Source organism: Danio rerio, chromosome 7 (assembly GCF_049306965.1).
Source record: "Danio rerio strain Tuebingen ecotype United States chromosome 7, GRCz12tu, whole genome shotgun sequence".
NCBI classification, from domain to species: Eukaryota; Metazoa; Chordata; class Actinopteri; order Cypriniformes; family Danionidae; genus Danio; species Danio rerio.
Genome location: NC_133182.1, coordinates 70,651,741 through 70,675,000, shown reverse-complemented (window position 1 = coordinate 70,675,000; position 23,260 = coordinate 70,651,741). Strand labels below are relative to the sequence as shown.

General features: G+C 37.5%; 2 protein-coding genes across 3 annotated transcripts in view; one reads left to right on the top strand and one right to left on the bottom strand.

Annotated features, from left to right (window-relative positions):
- Positions 1 to 436: 436 nt before the first annotated feature.
- On the bottom strand, positions 437 to 13,135 carry bco1l (beta-carotene oxygenase 1, like). Of its 2 annotated transcripts, none has more exons than XR_012382331.1 (11): positions 12,975 to 13,120; positions 9,525 to 9,653; positions 9,313 to 9,442; positions 9,072 to 9,219; positions 8,840 to 8,987; positions 6,262 to 6,482; positions 5,900 to 6,166; positions 2,337 to 4,040; positions 2,162 to 2,256; positions 1,690 to 1,801; positions 437 to 1,005 (listed from the first exon to the last, which is right to left on the bottom strand). XR_012382331.1 is itself a non-coding variant. In NM_200608.2 (11 exons), the coding sequence occupies exons 1-11, from the start codon at positions 13,036 to 13,038 to the stop codon at positions 848 to 850; spliced, it is 1,578 nt and encodes a 525-aa protein (NP_956902.2). In that variant the 5' UTR covers positions 13,039 to 13,135; the 3' UTR covers positions 437 to 847. The 2 variants fall into 2 exon arrangements, 1 of the variants encoding a protein (NP_956902.2); NM_200608.2 differs by having other exon boundaries at positions 2,337 to 2,442; positions 12,975 to 13,135.
- Positions 13,136 to 16,715: 3,580 nt separating this feature from the next.
- Positions 16,716 to 23,260, top strand: part of pkd1l2a (polycystic kidney disease 1 like 2a) — a 65,794-nt gene continuing 59,249 nt past the window's right edge. The window contains exon 1 of the mRNA XM_017357234.4: positions 16,716 to 17,060. Within this exon, the coding sequence (XP_017212723.2) occupies positions 16,742 to 17,060 (319 nt within the window). The 5' untranslated portion in view covers positions 16,716 to 16,741. The remainder of the gene's footprint in view (positions 17,061 to 23,260) is intronic.

Sequence of the window (23,260 nt, the reverse complement as noted above, 5' to 3'; positions counted from 1 at the left end):
TGGACCACAACAGCTGTGATCAGAACGGTGACGAAGTTTTATCATCTTAGGTTGCGAGAAAATAGATAAAAAGAGAAGAGTTGCGGTGAAGTAATGAATAAAAAGGCTGTGGTCAAGTAAATAAGTAAATTTAAACAGTGTGACTGCAGAGAGCAACAGATTCTGGAGCTAGGGACACCGGCCCTCACGGCCAAAAAACGGACCGGCCCACCGGGAATTCTCCCGGTCCTCCCGATTAGCCAATCCGGGCCTGCCACCAAATCTCTAAGGAATATTTCCAGTACCTTGTAGAATCTATGCCAAGTAGGATTTAAGCAATTCTGAAGACAAAAGGAGGTCCAACCTGGTAATAGTAAGTTGTGTACCTAATAAAGTGAAAATAAAGTAAAAATACTTTACGAGAAACAGTAACAAATGATGCAACGAACCACAATGGTACTAAAGAAATCGTTCCATTTAATGGCACACACATGAATTACAGTAACATAATGATTCACAGTTTTAAATTCAATGAGTAGAAGTCATTTACATTGTATGCAATAGCCTGTTTTACAGGTTGTCTGTACAATTATTAGAATTACAACAATTCATTCAGCAGAAAGTTCTGTCCATATTAATTTACAAGAAAAAAACATAAATTTGCAAGTTTTTGTTTATACAATCACTTAAAATCCACTCAATTGTAACAATACCCTGTTTTACAGAATATCTATAATACAAATCACAATCATGAAATAAATACGATTCTGAAAATTTCCCTTTGTTTATATCTTGTACATATCTTTACAAAAATAAATTAATCCCACTCAGAATGGGTTGTCAGATCATTATAAAGTGCGTGTCCTTTTTAGGTAGATTTGTCATGGATGAAAAGGCCATGCAAGTCCATATGAATACTGGCATCGATGGTAGCGCGAGCAATCTCTTTGAAGGACTTAGCATCCAGGACCACCAGGAAAGGTGGCCTTTGGGGATTGAATGAAACCACAGAAGAAAGAATGACACCTGAAAATGGAGACAAATCGCTCAAGACAGCTTAATTACAAGAGTTTGCTAACCCTTATGTACTGTTGGGTATGTTTTCATCCACGCTGGGGTGATTTTGAGTCTTTAAGTTTTACATTTTCTTAACTTAAGACAACTATTTTGCAAAAATCACATTTATGAGGGGTTTAAACACAGTTGTGTGGCAACAGTCTGAATATAACCAGCTTCTAATGGTAAAAATCTATTAATTTTATTTTTTATAATCACACTTTTACATTCCCCCTTTAAACGTGTCATCAGAGGGGGAAAGCCCCGCCCATTAGTAGCAATCTCTCTCTCATTACCATAGGAGGTTTGTCTTGTTTTTGAATCTGCCACTATACTGACTCATATGTATCTGTAGCTCCACCCTCTTTTGAAAAGAGCATAATCTTATTTAAATTTAAAGCAACAGTCACAAAAATGGCACAATTAGGATCAAAACCTAAAAAGGGGCAGTTGCAAAAAGTTATTAAACATCATTTGTGAGGTATTTTGAGCTGAACCTTTACGTAAACACTATAGGGACATCAGAGACTTATTTTACATCTTGTAAAAAACGGCACCATAGGTCCCCTTTAGTGCACTACAGAATGTTACATTTGCAAATACATATTACACAATATTTTATACAGATGCACAATAGTTCGATAAAATACGTACCGTCATCTTCATCAACGGCGTCTGGGGAGGCTATAAACACTGGCTCAGATGGGTAACATTCCTCCTCTGTCCAAATCTTATGTGTCCTGGTAACTACATCCACTTTTGCGACCTGTACAACAAGATAATATTGCTAAATAGATTTCAAAAGTCAACACGCCCTTGTAGCTTAAATGGCATCAAAACAGTGTTATTTATTAATTTTCCTTCCACTTGTTCCCTTATTAATCAGGGGTCGCCACAGTGGAATGAACCGCCAACTTATTTAGCATATGTTTTACACAACGGATGCCCTTCCAGCCGCAACACACACACACTCATGCACTGTGGTCAATTTAGTCAATCCAATTTACCTATGCTGCATGTCTGTGAACTGTGGGGGAAACCAGAGCACCTGGAGAACATGGGGAGAACATGCACCCAAAACAATGTTATAATAAAGGTAAATGCCCAGAAATCTAGAGATGTTCACCTTGTTTGGATATGGTGACCACTCCACCCTGGTGCCATAGAAGTACCTGTTCTTCTTACTGTTAAATTTGTAGTTGATAGCTGGCAACTCTAAACCTGTAAACATGCAAGCAACAAATGTCAAATAGAGGGGAAACTATATTGAAGAACAATTAGGTTCAGAATAGAGGAATCACCCTTAAAAATGATGTCAGGGGTGCAGTAGACAGAGCCGTCCTCTTTCAGGACCGCTGTGGCTGTTGTGTCCTGCAACTTGACTAGGTTGATGTCTTGTGGTGTTTCCTGATAAAGAAAGAGTTGTTATTCTAAGATTAATCAAAAGTAAATGTATATGTAATATGATATTTCAATAACAATTTAGTATGGAAAACACATTTGATGTTAAAGGGTTGATTTAACCCTTTCATGTGTACAATCACACTGGTGTGATTAGAACATTCAGAGCGCAAGTCATCAACTGTTTAAATTTAAATCTGTCGACTCATGCTGAGGCACAGAAAGAGGTTTCATTTTTCGTTATTTTAGGTTTCATCCATTCAAAAACACACAATTACTAGCAAAACATACCATTTCAGATATGTAAAATACATTTGGGTGTTTATGGATATGGCAGTAATAATTATTTTTTAAATACAACTGGACGATGTGCTTTATCATGCTACATGTGGGAAAAAAGCACATTAAATTACATGCTTTTACTCCCAATTCACTTCATAACTTCAGTCGAGTGTTCGAAAGAAGTGAAATGATTCTGTAGTCAGTTACTAGTCATGTTGAATCAGTGAAAGCTGTTAAAACTTCTGTTTATAATGCAATGCTATGTCCATTTCCTGGGTTTCTTCATGTTTGAAGTTTTTGCATTAGAGCGCCATCTGGCCTTCAGAGGAGATTTACTATTGAACACACCACTGTGCTTCCCTGACTAAATGTGCATGACAGCCAAAGGTATGATCAACCTTGTTGGAGTAATCGCTCAGCTCTATCATGAAAACAAATATGACAGCGGAAGTGAAAGAAATGCTTTTATCAGTTTTTAAATATGATTTTTTTTTTTGCAAAAACTGCATCGATTTGCAACAGAAGGCCTTTGTTCGAACTGTGTGAGGCTCTATTGACCTTCTTTTGAAATTAAGAACTTGAACACCTGCTGTCTGTCATTCTAAAGTTTGGAGGATAAAAGACAATTTATTATTACACTCTGAATGGTTTCATATACACCTACGATGCTAGACGGCTCTAGAAGTACTAATAAATAGCCAATATCCTAGCTAAAAGTGATCGTCTAGCTAAAATTGAGAATTTGCCTATATACTTTAATTTTACTAAACACTACGGTCCATGATGGTCTAAACCAGGGTTGTCAAACTCAGTTGCTGAAGAGCCGCAGCCCTACACAGTTTAGTTACAAGCCTTCTTCAACACACTTGCCTGCATGTTCCAAACAAGCTTGAAGGACTCAATTAGTAAGATTGAGTGTGTTTAATTACAGTTGGACTTAAACTGTGCAGAGCTGCCCCTCTTTCTGCTTTCCCTCTAGGAACTGAGTTTGACACCCCTGGTCATTTCATCTGCTTTTCCGGGGCTGGATCATGGTTTAAGCTGTCTTAAGACAGAACCCCAGACTTCCCTTTCCTCATAGGCGTTCCCAGGCCAGCCCAAAGACATAGTCCCTCCAGAGTGTCCTGGGTCTTCCCCGAGTCTGCCTCCTGGTGAGACAAGCCTGGAACACTTCCCTAGGTAGGCGTCCAGGAGGCATCTGAAATAGATGCCCAAGCCACCTCAGCTTACTTCTCTCGATGTGGAGGAGCAGTGGCTCTACTTCGAGCTACTCCCAGCTGACAGAGCTCCTCATCCTTTCTATAAGGGTGCGCCCAGCCACCCTGCAAAGCAAACTCATTTCAGTTGCTTGAATTCGAACCTTCGTCCCTTGCATCCTAACTCCTCAATGAACCTCCACCTTATCGTGGTGGAGGGGTTTAAGTGCCTGAGTGATCCTAAGAGCTATGTAGTCGAGGGTTAATGCCCCTGGTAGGGTCTCCCAAGGCAAAAGGGTTTTAGGGGACAGGTCAGTCTAATGGCTCGTTTCCACTGACTGGTACAGTACGGTACGGTTCGGGTCGGTACGGGTCACCTTTATCAGGCTTGTGTTTCCACTCCCAAGGGTACCCTTTTGGTGGGCGTGGTGTATGACAAAGTTTCAGTCGACGTCATTTTCGCTTGAGAAAATGTCTACATTAAAGCTGCACAGGTCGTTCACATATCATATGAAAAGCACTTCTCACAAAACAGATGCTTTACACACATAAATACATGTGTTTAAATGTTTATTACAAACTTTTCTATAAACAGGAGTTGTTTATAACTGCAGATCAATGACGGTGCAAAATAGCCTACTGTAACGTCTTAATTATATTAAATAAATAAATGAACATATATGAACACATACAGACCCTTACAGTCTCCGATATGTTACCAACTACAGAAGAACTACACAAAGCAGACATTTCGTCGTTATTTAGGTTCAAAACAACACAAAGTAGTTATAGCCTACAGTCAGAGTAAACCTTTCATCTGTGTCTGTAATCTTCAGCAGCACATGAAGCCTCTGTTAGAGAGTCATTCAGTCATTCCCAGTTCATATTAGTACAAAAGGTGATAATAAAGATTAAAATAAAACAAGGCAGTTTGTTCACGTTTGCTGCAGAAATAACGTGCTCCTTGGCTTCGCCTTTTTTTCCACGCCCCACTCTCGTGTTTGTCCTTTTCTTTCTGAATGTGTCACTCTTGTTTGTCAGTTTCTCACAGGATCGGGTTTCCAAAAGTTTGTCAATAATCAAGTGCATGTTATTATCATCAGTTCAAGAAGTTTGTTATTTAAGATAGAGACGCGCGGCGAAAGCAAGGAAGAAAGCGAAACCACTCGGGCTTCAGACTGGCTCGTAAAAAACTACGCGGCACAGGGTAAATCCGCTCTTCTCCATGGCTTTGTGGCTGTTTATCATGACGACGACAGGGTTTGTTTGCAGGATCGACCATGGCTGCATATGTATATATAATTCCGCTGTAATCTCTCGCTGTGTATTTCAAACATGGCGGGTCCTTTGTTTACATTCTGGCTTGTTGCGTCTACGAATGACGTATCTCTGTAAACCAATAGCGTTCAGCTGCGCGTGTAGCTCCACCTTTTGGGACACTTTCTGCAGCTTGGGACCCTTTCGAAAGGGTCCCGAAAAAGTGGTACGTTACGGTTTGGTTCGGTACGCCTTTTGACAGTGGAAACGGCCATAAAAGCGTACCAAACCGAACCGTACCGTACCCCTCAGTGAAAACGGGCCATAAGTGCATTTAAAAACTTCTTATGAGCGCAATAACAGTGAGGACCGTGACATCGCACAGTATGGAGCAGCTGGGGCCCCACCCTAGAGCCAGGCCTGGCATTGGGGCTTGTATGCAAGCACCTGGTGGATGGGTTTTATCCCATGAAACCCGGCCAGGCTCAGCATGAGGGAGTGCATTGTGGAACAGGTGATGGTTGAAGGTTAGGACCAAGACAACCTGATTGTTGAGCACAGAAACTGGCTCACCCCTGCTCTAAATATTTAAAACTTACATTTTAGGCAAGACCTGAATAAACAAGATATTGTGCAATCTTAAATGTTTAAGTCCATAATTGCTTCATTGTTTTGTACGCCTCCTTATGCAATTCGTTCTTCATGTATTTATTTGTATATGTTTTTACCTTATCTACGTTGACGGGAAGGACAAACCGCTGGCACACTGGTTGAGCGAAGTCCTTGTTGGTCTCTATAAACCTTTTGACGTCTTGCTTCATGTTTTGTATGTAGAACATATCATACAGCTTACTGTCCTTGTATGTAATCAGATCAAAGACGACGTGGCCATCGTCCTCATAAGCATTGATGTGGTGGAAGGTCACAAACGGGTCCGTGTAGTACTTCACGCTCACTGCCTTCCCAGTCTTCTTATTGACCAGATGGAACACATTCTATATGGTGATCAAAAAGAACATTTGTTATAATAGTTTGGATGGCATTTAGATGAAGTACTATATTAGAAACCACAAGACCAAGTTTTGCTTACAATGTCATCTTGGTCGAATTTTAGGCAGCTTCCCCAGTTGATATCTCTGAAGTAAGCTGTAGCCAGTTTGACGATGTCTAGTTTGAAGGCCTGCTCTACGAAGATGATGTAGTTCTCCGTCATGCCAAAGCTGTGGAAGTAGCTCGGATACAAGGAGGAGCGGATGGGAATGGAGCAAACTTGTTCCACCTCGCTGAGTGCTGGCTTCTTATTTTCCTTATCTACAATACATTAGTGGTCATACTTGGTCAATAACATATTTTTTATAAATATGGACGGACGGACTGACTGACTGACTGATTGATTTAGTTTTTAATAAAGATTTCAAGAGTTCACACTTAGCTGATGATTTATAAAAGCTTGTTTGGCATGCTGTCCCGGGAGAGAGCCCCGAGCTCAAGGGATCCTCGAGCCCGGAGCTTCCTCCCGTTGGCAGAGCGAGAGGGGAGCCTGAGCTCGGTGGATCTCAGAATTCCCCGACCGCGGTAGCTAAGGAAACAGATGGGTTAGACAAATGCTTGATTGTTATACGTGTTGACTGTCTTTGGATGGTGGGAGGAAACCGGAGAACCCGGGGAAAACCCACGCGGACACGGGGAGAACATACAAACTCCTCACAGAAACACCCACCGGCCCTAATGGACCAGGGCTGGCAGTGTTCTTGCTGTGGGTTCACAGTGCTAACCACTGGGCCGCCGTGCTGCCCAATCAGAGGTAAAGGAGGAGAATAGGGGAGGAGGGGGGTTTCTTCCAAACAAAGATAAAATGAGCTGAAAACTGTGGTTATTTATAGTAGCTTAGGGCTCATATGATTGGAAGATAGTGATTAGCAAATACCGGACCGGCCGTGGTAAATCATAAGCACGTGATCCTCTCGAAATTAGTTTATGAATAAACTTCATGTATTCCAATTTTGGTTCTTGAACACATTTGAAAAAAATGTTGGGACGGGAGCAATTTAGGGCTAGTAATCAGGTAAATCGGTTAAATGATATATGATATATAATATAATATATAATATATTTTATATATATATTATAATATATTTTAATTAATATTATATTATATATAATGCTATATGATTTGAAACAGGTGATGTCAACAGGTCATTGTAATTAAGATTTTGTACAAAAGCAGCATCCAAGAAAGGTCTAGTCTTTTAGGAGCAAATATGGGCAGAGGATTGTCAGTTTGCCAATAAATCCATGAGAAAATTATTGAAATGTTTAAAAACAATGTTCTTCAAAGAAAGAATGAAAGACCTTTGGATATTTCACCTTCAACAGCGCATAACATCATTAAACGATTTAACGAATCTGGAGGAATTTCAGTGCGTAAAGGGCGAAAGTGCAAGCCTAAGATGATCTACCATGATCTCAGATCCCTTAGGTGGCACTGCATCAAGAATCATCATTGATCTACAGTATAAGCAATATCACCACATGGACTCAGGACTACTTTGGCAAACCTTTGTCAAGTACCACAATACGTAGCCGGTTAAAACTGTACTGTGCCAAAGGAAGCCCTATGTTAACAGTGTCCAGAAACATGTATTGTGGTCAGATGAATCAGTATTTCATGTATTTTTGGAAGAAAATGGATGCAAAGTGCTTCGAACCAAAAAAAGAAAAAGATCATCCAGACTGCTACCAGCAACAATTCCAAAAGCCAAGGTATGTCATAGTATGGGGTTTTGTTAGTACGAAAGTAACTTGCACTTCTGTGATGGTATTACATTATTGCTGAAAAGTGAAGATTTTGGAGCACAATATGCTGTCTTATTTTCTAGGGACGGTGAGGCATTTTTCAACAAGACTAAGCAAAACCACATGTTGCCCACCTTAAGGCATGTTTGCAGAAAAATGGGACAAAACTACCCCTGAAACACTTCATCACTTGGTGTCTTCAGTCCCTAAAGGTCTTTTAAGTCTTGTGAAAAGCAATGGCAACATCACAAAGTGGTAAATGCTTTACTGTTCCAACTTTTTTGAAATGTGTTGCAAGAACCAAAATTGGAATACATGTTTATTTTGAAAAATAAATAAATAAATAAATAAATAAATAAATAAATAAATAAAAATCACGTGGAACACATTACATAATGTTTGTTGTACTGTCTGCAATGAAATACAAGTCAAAGTGAATTAAGAAAACCCTACTTTCTTTTTTATAAGCATTTTCCATACTGTCCCAACTTTTTCGGATAAGGGGTTGTATGACTTTTAGCACAATAAACTCCTAATTTGTTACTTTTAAATAGTTATTAAGGTAGCACTTGGGCTTAGGGATTACAAATATAGAATATATCTTGGGCTTAGGGATTAGAGATATAGATCATGCAGAATATGTACTTCATAAGCCTTAAAAAACAGCCGATATCTTAATAATAGGCAGGTTAAGACTTGGTACCAAAACTAAAGAATTACAAAAATAGCATGACATTAAAATTTTGCAGACCAGTGGGAATGTTAGGAAGGAAGACACTTGCACTTAGCTTTGTAAAAGACATTTGTGCCTATATATTGCTATTACAAAATTAGCTGAACATGCTACAGAATTAAATACTTGTCTTTGTTACCTGAGGTATTGGCAGGCACCTTGAAAATCACATATTTGGGTCTGCCGAGGTTCATGATCGCTGTGCCCATGTTGTATGTGTTCCCTTCCTCGTCATAGTGAGGGTGAGCGGTTGCCAAGTTGATGGCAATGTGGTTTCTGTAGTTAGTCTGAAATGATGATAAATGACAAACAATGCTGAGTTTTAAAATAAATTAATGACTGAATGAATGAATGAACAGATCTTGACTCACTCGTCCTAGCGTTTCAAGTGTCAGTGGGTCAATTTGGTTGATGTAGTTGACCTCCGATGATGCATAATAATCTTCACCGTATTTTATGATGTTAATTAGATTGTTATCTGTAAAATCTGGAATGGCGTTCATCATGTAACTGAAGGCTCTGCAAAGCAATATAAAAAAATTAACCAGGAAATTTAGATTTGATTCTTAAAAAGCACGTAAAAAGGGATGGAAAGAACATTTTTTTATTTACCTGGAGAATATATTCTTGCAGGGATCAGGGTACACCATTGTTCCAAACTCAGACACAACGATCCTGTCGGCAGCGATGTTCTTTTTGTATGTTTCACTCTTCAAGTATTTACTTCGATAAAAAACTTCCCCTGAATAAGATGAGTTTATTGATTATGATGCATCCACTTGCGTGTTCAGCATACTTTTAATAAATTTGTTTAAAGGACTAACCATCTTTAAATGTGAAGCTGTGAATGAGCGCCATTCCATCAAACCAGTGCTTGTATGAAGTGTTGCCAACTGAGAACAGACCAGGACCATTGCGCAGAAGTGTCCCCTGAAGCCATGGTGGGATAGAGCCTAAAGCAAAACATTCAGTGTGTGAACTCTAATTAGGCCCTTGCATTTATCACATATCACATGTTTCAATATATCTGTGAGATGAATGTCAATTCTGGGAGGCAAGTACTGTAGATGCTAAATGACAACATTTGAGAGGATGATGTAATAATGGTCTTTTGGAGTTATGAAGTTTCCCCATAACAATGTAGCTCTTGGAGAGAGAATTTATTCAAAAATAATCTTTTACTTTTCTTGTACTTGTTCAAAACCTGTTTCATTCTTCTACTGAACACTAAATAAGGTATTTTGGAAAATGTAGGATATGGGAGGCCATCGACTTCCATAACGTTTTTTGAAAGTCAATGGTGCTTACCAGCAGTCTTAAATGAATCTTCTTTTTGGTTCAAAAATAAAAAAAGAAATTAAATCACTTGAGGGTTAGCAAATGTTTACACACAAACACACACATACAGTACACACGCATTCTTATATCGTATTATATATGTATTGTATATATGCTGATCAATAGCTTGGACTGTGTTTTTAGGTATATTACTTATTTCATGGCTTGATTTATGAAGTATTAATAATTAAAGAAAACGTTTTTGCTTTGTTTTGTTCTTCCTATTTGAAGCGTGTGTGTTTATGTGCCTATAGATGAATTACCGGTTTTAAACATTCAGGATGTGCGCGCAGCAAGGTTGCAGAAAAAACGGCAACGCTAGCATTTACAGTGAGGGAATGACATCTGATGCGGAACAGAGTTTGTTGTTGATTTAGAGATAAGTTATATTGATTACATATTATATATATTATTTACATAATGCTTTCAGAGCATTATAACAGCTTGTCACCCAGTGATAAACAGTTATTCTGCAAAATTAATGTTAAAATTAGCGGCGATCGTCTGACAGGTCCATTTGGGATAGCACCTTCCCGATGGATACTGGATACTGGCCAAAAGACGTCTGCAGTTGGCATTAAAAGCAGTGTGGTGTATGGGAAAATGTCAGTTTTCTATTTTCAAATTTGGCATCTTACTGCACAACTTGGCATGTTTGCTATTGCAACCGTTCATATTTTGCAACCGGTATGCACGGTTGAACCCGTGTGACATAGGCTGGTAATTCCCCTATTTTTTGTGTGTGTGTTTTACGTATTTTATGTATAAGATGCTATTAGATGACTGAATTTCCTTTGAGATCAATAAAGTATCTATTTAACTAACTAACTAACAGCACCCTCAGGTGTAGGCTACTCCGAATTGCACATGACATGAATGTGAGAATGTGTTCTACCTTCTACAGAGTCACTGTCCATATGCAAAATGCAGAAATATAACCTTATGGAGGAGTGGTGGGCACTCCATATGGACAGGGACGTGTGTCTGTTGTAGGTAGTGTCAAATATGAATTTCTTCCCAGAGCCCAGATAATAAAATTCAAGTAAAACATTTGACAGTCTTTCAAGCATATTTTCTACATTTTTCCTACATTTCCAAACATCTTTTTTCATTTTTTAATTAAGTTGTTTAAATTGTGGATCTTGTTGTGTTTGTTTTCTTCTCATTTTAAATTAATAATGTTTAACTTTATTTAAACAACAATTAAAAAGTGTACTATAAAGTACAGTCAAAACAAAAGCTGTAATTAATATTATAAAATAATTAGGCAGCACTAGAATAAAGTTAAAAGTGCAATGTGCTGATAGTCCTGCAGATGTCCTCATAACTCTATCCTGCCATGCACCCTCAAGCAGTTCTAAACTTTATGAATTTCTTTCTTCTGTTAAACACAAAACAAGATATTCCGAAGAATGTTAAACATTGCAGCCACTGACATCAATAGGAACATAAAATACTATGGGAACTCTTCAGCATGTTATCCTTGAAAAGAAACTCAAAATGTTTGTGACAAGAGGACATTGTTGAAACGATGACAGAATTTTCATTTGAACCATCCCCTTTAACTTATAATGCTTTTGAGAAACAGACCGTAACAAACTAACAATAAGACCAGTGATATTTTTCAGCCCTGATCAGTTCATGACTTTTTGTTGTTTGTTCATGTTGAGAAATTGTGGGTCTTGGTATGGTGCCAGTTATATGTAAGTCTCTGAAACCCTCAGAGACTAATTTTGCATGTACATTTTACCCAATAGCCTCTGATCCAAATTCAAATGTCAAATCAGTTTCCAACACTTTTTAAAGCAGCCTTTGCTTATTCAATATAATTAATTATGATAACTATAATTGACAAAAAAAATCCTTGTAAAATGGACATTTTCATACAGTAAATAAATTTCCCTGCTGAAAAAAACTGCTTTAACCAGCAGAGGTTAGTTGGCTGGTTTTAGCTGGTTAACCAGCCTGGTTTTAGAGGTGTTTTGGCCATTTCCAGCCTGGTCTTAGCTGGTCAGGTTGAGAAATGACAAGTTAAATCCAGCTTGACCGGCCTAGCCAGGCAGAGAGCTCAGCCAAAACCAGCTATGTCCAGCTTACACCAGGCTGGTCAAGCTGGGTTTAGATGGTTCTAGCAGGTCACTTTCAAGCCTGACTATCTAAGACCTAGGCTGGAAATGGCTGGAAACCAGCCTGGAAATGGCCCAAAACCCCTCTAAGACCAGATAAAACCAGCCAACCAGCTTACAAATTCAGGAGGGTTGTTTGTTTGTTTGTTTGTTTGTTTGTTTGTTTGTTTGTTTGTTTGTTTGTTTGTTTGTTTGTTTGTTACCAAGTGTCTCATTTAATATTTATCATAGTTATCAGAATAGTTGGTGTGTGAATGACAATTTTACTTCTGGAAGATGTGGTAGAAATGTGATAAATATTATATTCTAAACTGAAGTAGACACACAACCATACATCGACTTATAAAAAATAATTTGTAAACTTACTTAGGCTAGCTTTTTCTACAACGAATACCAATAAAACATCAACAACAACTGCTGCTATGAACTAATGACTACAATATTAAAACAGTAAAAACGTTTTTAAATGCTGCTTCTTAAACAAAGATTGCAAACATTTCTTATAAAAACATATTTATCCAGCCCTCTAGCAATTTGGCTTTTATTTTGGACAGTGAGATGACTCGAGAACCGATTCAACCAAATCACTAAAAAGATCCGACTCCTAAAACAACGACTCTTTCAGGATTCAGACAAACATGCTTGACTGCTCCGTTAAAAGCCGTCGTAAAAGTTCTTTCACACCTTTGAATCCCTAAACGCACACTAAACTTAAACACGAGTAACCTTATAGTTAGCTATAGGCTAGTTCGCGGCAATTCCTACAGCAACGTTAACGTTATATGAAAATATGAACCGCAGTAACTTTACCTGACACGTCCGCCTTTAGGGGCTCTGGTGTCTCTATTCCGTTTCTCCAGAAAAAAGACAACATGCTGAGCTGAAGCTGAGTTCTCAATGACATAACTGTACTGAAACACGGCTATAAAACACGCAATATACACTTGACTATCTGTGAACGTGGTCGCGTTTGAATCATTATATAACTGCAGAGCTCCTCGCACACGCAAGGGAAAATTAGGTCAAGTTCAAGGAAGTTCGTGATCTGCACAACATTTGATAATTCTGCTGAAATCACCGCTTTTATGCTTCAGATAGCCGTTGTACTAAATTGGACTGCATGCAGGCTATTTTGCACGACTTTTACACACTATTTTCGCTTTTTCTGTTTCAAATATTAAAAGAAATGCAGAGATCATCTACGATAACAAAACAACGATAATTTAAGAAGGACTTCTTCTCTGTGTTTTTAAATGGCTTTGATTGTTGCATAACTATTGCTATTAAAGAACTATAATCAGCAAATGGGTCATGCATGAAGGTTAATTGCATAATCAACCTGACGAATAAATAAATACAACTTGTACAGCAAATATTTATGTAGCCTACTTTTACCTCGGTCAAAAGGGAAAAAAAAAGTTTTGATTAAGTTTGTGAGGCAGTATTGTTATTTGAAATTGGCATGTAATTATGATTACACTGTAAAAAATGCTGGGTTCCACACAATGGATTTGTGTTGGCATAACATGAGTTAACTTATTAAGTTGTCCAAACAAATATCAAGAATTGTGTTGTGTTGTTTCAGCTCATTTTAAATTAGTAGTTTAACCAAAACAAGTGTAATTTTTTGAGTGTATGTTTTTGTTAGCTAAAAGATTAAAAAGGCTGCATAAATAACTTTAATAACGACGAGCTTTGACCATGAATTACAGAAGACACACAGTAAAATGTAATTCAGTGTAAAGTATACAGAAAAGGCTTATTTAATACAAAAATCATTTGATGGCATGTTAAACGGTTATGGTGGATTACAATGTAGCCTGATAGCCTGATGTTATTTTAAATAGGCTATTTGTACCTCGCCACTATCTTTAAAAACCACTAGGTTTTACCTTATCTGTATACATATTTTTTTGTTTAATAATTTTTTTTAAATTACAAGTTATTAATATATACTTATACATTTTGTACATGATATATAGTCGCGTCACAACTAAGGTTGCTGGTTCAGGTCTCGGCTGTTGGCATTTATGTGTGGAGTTCTCCCCATGGTTGCGTGGGTTTCCTCCGGGTGTTCTGGTTTCCCCCACAGTCCAAAGACATGTGGTACACTTGAATTGAATAAACTAAAATTGCCCATAGTGCAATGGTTCTCAAAGTGGGGGACAGGACCCCCGAGGGGTGGCAGTTCAATGAAGGGTGGTCGCCTGGTGATTTACAAAAATCTATTAATTTTTATTAAACCATAAGAATTACCATATTTTATCCATAACCTACTGAAAAGAAAAAAAAATAGTTGTTCATAGTTACCATATACTATATAGTTACTACAGTAGCTTATAGTTACTAGTTTTATTGGATTGCGTCCCCTGGGGTAATTACATTATATGCAGCAATAGTTTCAGATGCTGCAGATTGATGTTATAACACCAGGTTAAACTTTCGGGCACATTTACATCACTGACATACATAAAAAAATAATAATAAACCATAAATAAACTTGCGTCTATTGGTGTGTGTGTGCCATTGCATGCAAGGTTTCTGTATTTATAATCACCTCAGAGGATGGCTGTCGCGAGTCACTGGCATTGTTATTTTGGGGGTTGCCTGCTGAAAATTTTAGGAACCTCTGCTGTAGTGCATGTATGTGTGTGTGAATAAAACCCAGTACTGGTTTGCGGCTGAAAGGGCATCTGATGCATAAAACATAAGCTGGAATAACTGGTGGTTCATTCCACTGTGGCGACCCCTGATAAATAAGAGAGAAAGCTGAAGGAAAAGCATTTACTCTTCTGAGACAGCTTAGCCTACTTTGCATCTGATGTACTTGGCCCACAATATATGGCTGTCAGCTTTTGGCAACATATAGTGCCAACATAAATACCGTTATCAGGGTGGATGTTTTGTGTTCAATGGCCTCTATTAAACTGTTGACAAAGGAAAGGAGGGACTCTCTGGCTGGAAACAGTAGTTGTAAGCTTCTGTTTTGACAGTTGTAATTCTCTGTACTGTACACCTTTCTTGTCTTCTTGCTGTTATAGTTGTTTCTGTAACAATTTCCTTTTTGCCAGTGCTTAAAATGGTACGCGAGCTGTCACTGGGGTGGTAACTTTTGGTATTGGTACCTCAAAAGTATATATTAGCACTAAAAAAATTTAAGAGGAACACTTTTATTCTTTTTGGGTAATAATATGTACCCTTGAGGTGTTAATATGGACCTTTCAGGTATAAATTTGCACCTTTTGAAAAGGTACCACCCCAGTGACCGCTCGCGTATACCTTTATTTCTGAGAGTGTAGAGTTATGAGAGTTCAAATTTCCTAAAGACTGTTATTGATTGAGAAAATAAAAGTGTGAAGCTGTATTTAACTGAAATAATTGATGATCTGCTGCCTGCACTGTATTGTTTCTCTATTGTTACTGTAAATGTTCCATATTAATACCTCAAGGGTACATATTAGTATCTAAAATGTACAAAAGTGTTCCTCTTAAAATTTTTAGGTACTAATATTTACTTCTGAGATACCAATATGGACACTTTTTGTACCTTTATTTCTGAGAGTGTATCGTAACAGGGATTGCATTACACTAAAATGGGGGGGGGAGAGTACAATATTCACTGAAGTATTATAATTTAATTACAATTATTCATCTAATAACATCCTAAGTAAGATCTTTGTTGAGCTGGTACGATCTTTGTAAGAGCTTTTAACAGCGTAATACTACTTTTGAAATGTCTATTGTCTACTTTTTACTAATATTTTGAGTAATACTTACAACAGATACTTTTACTCTACTCGCACTACATTTTTAGGCAAGTAATGTTACTTTAACTTGGGTAGAATTTTTCAGTACTCTTTACACCAATGTTGGGGACACACACATTGCAATATCGATGCTGAAACAATATATTGAGTATCTTAAAGGTGCAAAAGTGTACCGTACAGGTCCACATTTGTATCTTTAAAGTACGAATGTGCACTTGGTAGTTTACTACCATACTAACCATATCAAACACACCTGCCTGTAATGATCACGTGGTGTTCAGGTCCTAATTAATTGGTTCAGGTGTGTTTGATATGGGTTGCAACTGAAATCTGCAGGAAGGTGGCTCTCCTGAGAACAGGGTTGGCCACCCCTGCTCTACACAGAAACTGGCCCAGACAGGACCCGAACCAGAAAATTTCTTGTTGTGTAGTGACAGAGCTTACCGTTAAGCCGCCATGCCGTCCTGACCCTAGAATTATGACAATGTGACTCTTTAGTGATTGTACAGAGGAAATGTGAAGCGGTATTAAACTAAAGTAATTGATGATGCCTGTATTGTTTCTCTATTGTCACTGGTCTTATCTGCCTCTGCCCAGGTTGTGGATGCAGACATCAATAGTTCCTTATTTACACAGCAGCTTAAGGGGTACAATTTGTGTTAACGCAACCAATAGCTGTCAAACCATTGTTGCTGAGTGAACAAGTCTATCAACGACGTCACACTCTCATTTTGGTTTATGGACATCAGTAGCCTTTAAATACAGAGGGATTTTAGCTGCTTCTGTTTGTGTTCATGTTTAAGGACGGAAATGTGCAACCGCACGCTCTGCATTCTGTTCCTAACACTGAGTTTTAATGTCATCTCTATCAGAAGTGACGATGAGGAGGTTCTGTCCTGTGCCCAGCACCAGCAGGCGTTTGAGAGCTCCTGCTATGAGTTTGTGGAGTTGCGTCGTGGTTTTCTCAGTGCTCAGGCTTGGTGTGAGCGGGGTGGTGGGCACCTGGCCTTCATTCTGAACGATGAAACCCAACAGTTTCTCCAGAAACATCTACAGCCGGCGCAGGACTGGTGGATTGGATTGGCGCCTGCCTTCACCAACCTCACTCTGGACTCTGCTGCCACTGAAGGTATGTTTCTAGGCCGTCCAAGACATAGGTAGAATTACGTGGAATTTCCGTCGATTTTTAGCCAATCAATCAATGTATTTACTCATGTAAATGTGTGTTAATTCATATTTATTCAGTTTAAATAATTTCAGCTATAATATTGACTTAAAGAAAGAGTTCATGTGATTAATTTACTAAACAATTTGTAAAGTAATTTTTCTGTCTTTTAGTAGATATATTGGTAACACTTTACAATAACAGTACGTGAAAATTATGTTTTAATATGCAGTGGTGTAAAGTAACTAATTACAAATACTCAAATTACTGTAATTACTTTTTTTCAGGACTTGTAATTTACGGAGTAGTTTAAAAAAAAAAAAAGTGTACTTTTATTTGAGTACATTTTAAGTGCTGTATCTGTACTTTTACTCCACTACTTTCCTTCAACCTGCAGTCACTACTTTATTTCTTGTCTATGGAGATTAACAAATTCAGTCCTGTGATTCCTGTCCAATCAAATCACACAAGGAAGGTAAATATCATCATAATGAACTACTTCAAGATATGGGCAATTTATAGTTGCAGCAAACCGTTAGGAAGCATTAAAAGAAGACGTCTAAAATCAATATCAGTATTTGACGTCAGTAGGATGTTGGTTTAAGATGTTGACTTGAAATATGATTTTGGTCACTTTCTAACACAACCTAAAATCAACCAAATATCAACGCCATTTAACGTTGTTAGTAGACATCAAAATACTGTTATCCTTAGACGCTGGCCAGACATTGAATTTTGACGTTGTGTGCCTGCTGGGCAATAACTACATGCACTACAGAATGTTACGTTTACACACACATCCACAAATTACATGTAAAAGCATCAGGTTTTCACAGCGTAATACTCACTACTCATGAGTACTTTTAAAAGAGCTACTTTTTACTCATACTTGAGTAAAATTTACAACAGATACTTTCTCTACTTGCACTACATTTTTAGGCAAGTAATGGTACTTTTACTAGAGTATGATTTTTCAGTACTCTTTCCACCACTGTTAATATGTGAACTAATTACTTTATTTTGAATTAATGAGTTCAGGTATGCGCTTATCATAAACTAACTTCAACTACAACATGAGTCACATGAGTTCAGGTGTGAATAACGGCTACCAGTGTAGTGCAAGCTGCTTGACAAATGTAGTAAGCTAAACTATTAGCTACTCTACTTAAAAATGCAGCTTAACTACACTAAAAGCTACTCCCTGGGAAATGTAGCATGCTAAGCTAAAAGCTACATGGCAGAAGTAGCCTAGCTACATCAAAGCTATTTTTACAATTTTAATTTTTAAAATCGAAGCAACTTCAATCCCAGTCAAAAATATCTTAGTGATCAATAAAACATATGAGGCAGAATAGTTCAGTTCAATTATTTACTGAAAATAATATGCTGTACTAAACAGAAACAAATTATAGTATATAACAGTTAAAACAAAAAAAAAAACAATAAAAACAACTGTTACACACTTAATATACTATATAGTCATGTATAGTAATGTATTAAATATTTTAGAATAAGCATTATATGTGTAATGAGAAGCCTGACACGGAGGGATCCATTTGCAATATATTTATTAGACAGTTCAATCACAATCATACAATACGCACTTGCGTGCGAACTCACATAAACAGCATTCAGTATGGGTCTAAGGGCTGGCAGCTGGCAGTCACAGAGTAATAGAACAGGCATGTATCAGTGGCAGACGGCGTGGTTCAGAGTCCAGATATCAGGCGTGGGTCAAGGGCAGACGGCAAGGTTCAAAGTCGAAGTACAAGCAAATTTTCGGGGCAGGCAGAAGGCAACTCAGAGTCAGGAAAAAGTCCATGATGATACACGGGAGATTAGGCAAGGGAATAACGCTCAGCGATATTAGCCATGGCAAAACAAGATTTCACAACGAACCGAGGTGTGTGTGCTGCTTATATGTGTGAGCGTGGGTCATTAGCTGGATGTGGAGCAGGTGTGCTGGCTGTCAGTGTAAGTGGATGACGTAATGCTCAGAAGTCCGGTGATGGTGGCCTCTGCTGGCCAGATAGGGGAATGACTGGGACCGAGTCGGTGACAATATGGTATATATAAATGTCACATCACATATATATACACATCTTAAAACACTTCTTGAGGTATGGTCATGAGGAATCCTGCTTCAGAATAACTCCTCTCCCTCAGTCATCTTTCAATCAAGCATTTGATGTCACCAACCAGAGGTGGCAGTAACGCATGTAATGGAAATTCATTTATATTCATCTTTCAGATTTATATGCATTATCAACATTGCTTAATTTTACTGTGCATGGCTACTCTGTTTTGTTTTTCATCCTATACTTCTGGGCCCAGTTTTTCAAAAGGTTTAATCCGGATAAAATTGATTCGGATTTAGTAACCCTGTTTTTGCTGTCCATGATCACGTAATCCAGCTTACTTTTTGAGCCAGTTTTTCAAAGCAACATCGGATTGGATCAATCTGATCTGGATAGGAACTTTTCAGGAGCACTAAATCTGGATAACCTGTGATCAAACAGGATAGGACATCACAATGTAGAACTATAGATATGTAAAGAGTAGAATAGCCAGCATGGGGTCAATATAACTTTATTTTTATTTGAAATTAAAACTAAGAAAATTTGATAATTATTAAAATAATAATAAATAATAATAAAAACAAGAAAAATAACACCCCACCCTCTTTAAGCGGTCCGCTCATCTGAGACCTACAGCACTGTACATTGAGGATATTTATAATAAGTTTCAAATATACATGTAAATAAAAAAAGACTTAATGTCAAAAACTCCACAATAATTTCCGACTTCGTCATCTGATGTTGAGCTTGTCTGAGCGTAGCCTTTAGGAGGCAAATCTCAAGTCATTGGCCTTGGTTTGCTGCAGTTTGGTCAGAGTGAGTTGTTTCTCTGCCAGACGAAGCTGTGCTTCTGCCCTTTCAGTCTCTTTTTGCAATTGTTGAAAGAGATTTCAAAAATCAGTGATTGCCATTCTTTGCATTTTTTTTTATTCTGCAATCATTGCATGCATCACTGATAAATATTCTAAAAAGAAAAATATTTTCCTTTGTGATGAATATATATATCAGTTAGTGACAGAATAAAATTGATTGTTTTTGGTCAGTTTTGACAGCTGTTTGGGGGATTATTTTATGAGGCCAAACTCTTTCTACTTTGCTTTAGGCCTATACTGAAAGGCTGAATACGTTAAAGCCTATACTCACTATAGCCTGACAGATGAACAAATAAAATGAAAACCTTATGAATAAATAGTATATCTCGTAAGATGGTGCATGATCCAAAAATAGTTTTATTTAATAATTTTTTAAGTTTTCATTACATTTTGGGCATGAAATCCACACTAAATCTACCCTTCTGATGGGATCAGTTTAATCCAGGTTTTTTGGATCAAAGTGATCCAGATCCTACAAAAAAGGTCTGGAAAAACCCAAACTAAAGGTTTGATCCGGATCAAAACTAAGATTAGATTACGTGATCTAATCCGATTATGTAATCCGTTTTTTTTTTTTTTGAAAAACCCATTTTCAAGATTTGATCCAATCCCTTATCCAAAATCCTAGTGGATTACTTTTGAAAAACCGGGCCCTGTTGTGTAATGTTGTTTGTCTCCTTGTTTTGTAAGGGGCATGGGTAAGGTTTAGACACCTAACGTAAACATGATATGACCTGATTAGAAGCCAAACCTGAAGCAGTAAACAAGAATCCAAATACAGGGGAACGATAACTATAATCCATGATGCATGTGTCTAGTGCATGCCTTTAGTGAAAACGTAAGCAGTACAAGGGAGAAACCAGATATAAGAGAGAGCACATCCTGTTTTCAGTGTCTCACTCTGCAGAAACTGTTGTTGCTCTATGATTGTGACCTTCTTTGCAAAGAATAAAACTTTGAAAAGACACCCTGGGTAAGACTTTGTCCTCCTTACCACAAAGAAAGCCTCTTTAAACAAAAATTGCCACTAGACGCACCAAAAACGTTGTAGTCGAACACCGTAAAACAGGAGGATGAAGAAATCGCCATTCTTGCCATCATATGGATTTACTTTCATCTGCTAGACACCGGCCTCACAGCTCTGTGAATGTCTGTGCCGTTACTTATTGATGCGCGATCTGTTAATATAGCTTGTGTGGACGCTACTGCGCTACTTGACTAATAAAATAGCTTTGGTACTGAAAGCTTTTTGATTTAGAAAATAGTGATGCTACCGCCACGCTACTGAAAAAAGTAGTTAAGCTAGTAGCGTCACTACTTGTAGCAACGCTACTGCCCTACCTTAATTACTTCTTAGTACATGTTGTCATTTAATGTACTAATTAACATTTAAGTTTAAGCTAAAAGTAACCAACATGATGAGCTGTTAATGTATAGTTATGTTATGACTTTACTTGGAGGGGCACATCACATTTCAGTTTAAGATTCTGGAACTTTGTTGCATATGAAATTAGCACAATTTTTAGGATCAAATTTTTAAAAAATCCCATTCTTTTTCTTTTGGCACTTCCTTCTAAAACCCAAGCAATGTCATTGACCCTTGTTACAACAGGTTATAAACTGTTAAATAAACTGCTACTTGTGGCAAGAAAATACATCCTTATTAGATGGATAAAAAACACTTACTGTGACACAATGGTGCAGACTGCAGAGAGATTTTGCCCCATGAGAGGCTTGCAGCTGTGCTTAATGACAACATACAGAGTTTTCAAAATATATGGTCTCCTTTTATAGATCACCTGCCCTCACATGTGTATAGGAATGTGCGGTGATGATGAAAATATAGAGTTGAAGTCAGAATTATTAGCCCCCCTTTGAATATTTTTCTGTTTCTTAAATATTTCCAAAATGTTGTTTAACAGAGCAGGGAAATTTTCACAGTATGTCTGATAACATTTTTTCTTCTGTACAAAGTTTTATTTGTTTTATTTCAGCAAGAATAAAAGCAGTTTTAATTTTTTTAAAACTATTTTAAGGACAAATTTTATTGGCCCCTTTAAACTAATTTAACTAACTTTTTCCAATAGTCTACAGAACAAACCACTGTTATAGAATAACTTGCCTAATTACCCTAACCTGCCTAGTTAACCTAATTAACCTTGTTAAGCCTTTAAAAGTCACTGTAAGCTGTATAGAAGTGTCTTGAATAATATCTAGTCAAATATTATTTACTGTCATCATGGCAAAGATAAAATAAATCAGTTATTAGAGATGAGTTATTAAAACTATTATGTTTGGAAATGTGTTGAAAAAATCTCTCTGTTTAACAGAAATTGGGGAAAAATAAACAAGGGGGGCTAATAATTCTGGCTTCAACTGTATATATTTAGTTTTTTGTGCCTTTCCAGAGACTATATGACTAATTGGTCGCCAATATTAGTGCATAGATGGTATGATGTTTCCCTTTTTTCTTTTTTCCCTTACCTCCATCTATCTGTTTGCTTATTTTTAAGGAATACTGCAATTTCTACAACCCATTGCACACAAACTTGACCTTTGACTATGTCTGTAAAAGCACATTGTACAATCATTTTGATAACCTTAAACAACAATGTTACGAAATAAAAGTAATTAATTAATTAGTAATTAATAAGGGCAGCACAGTGGCGCAGTGGGTAGCACAATTGCCTCACAGCATGAAGGTCGCTGGTTCTGTGTGCAGTTTGTATATTCTCCCTGGCTTTTCCGTCGAGGGTTTCCTTCCTTTTGAGTCTGTATGGATGTTTCCCAGTAATGGGTTGCAGCTGGAAGGACATTCGCTGTGTAAAACATATGCTGGATAAATTGTCAGTTCATTACGCTGTGGCAATCCCAGAATATTAAAGGGATAAGCCGAAAAGAAAATGAATGAATTAATGAATTAATTAATAATTAATTAATTAAACATCAAAATAGTCTTATCCTACAAAACAACCTAATATTTGATCTTCTTTACAATACATTTTATAGAAGTCAAAGACTTTTTTGAGCCCTGTTTTTCAGCAATCTCTTATCAGAACAAGCTAATGAGACACAGACTGTTAAGAAGTCTTATCGTCCTTGTCAGATGGGTTTCACACACAGATTAAGTTTTCAATCACTTACATTGTAACTTTCCACCATTATTGCTTGCTAATTTGCGTTATCTCTCCTGAGCAGCAGGCTGTTAATTGGT

What these genes read in the sequence shown, in the direction of transcription:
- bco1l (NM_200608.2), bottom strand. Translation starts at nt 13,038, where the DNA reads ATGTTGTCTTTTTTCTGGAGAAACGGAATAGAGACACCAGAGCCCCTA. An exon ending in CCTAAAGGCGGACGTGTCAG is followed by an intron (nt 9,654 to 12,974) that starts GTAAAGTTACTG and finishes GTTTTGCTTTAG; the next exon opens with GCTCTATCCCACCATGGCTT. An exon ending in CCCTGACATCATTTTTAAGG is followed by an intron (nt 2,257 to 2,336) that starts GTGATTCCTCTA and finishes GCATGTTTACAG; the next exon opens with GTTTAGAGTTGCCAGCTATC.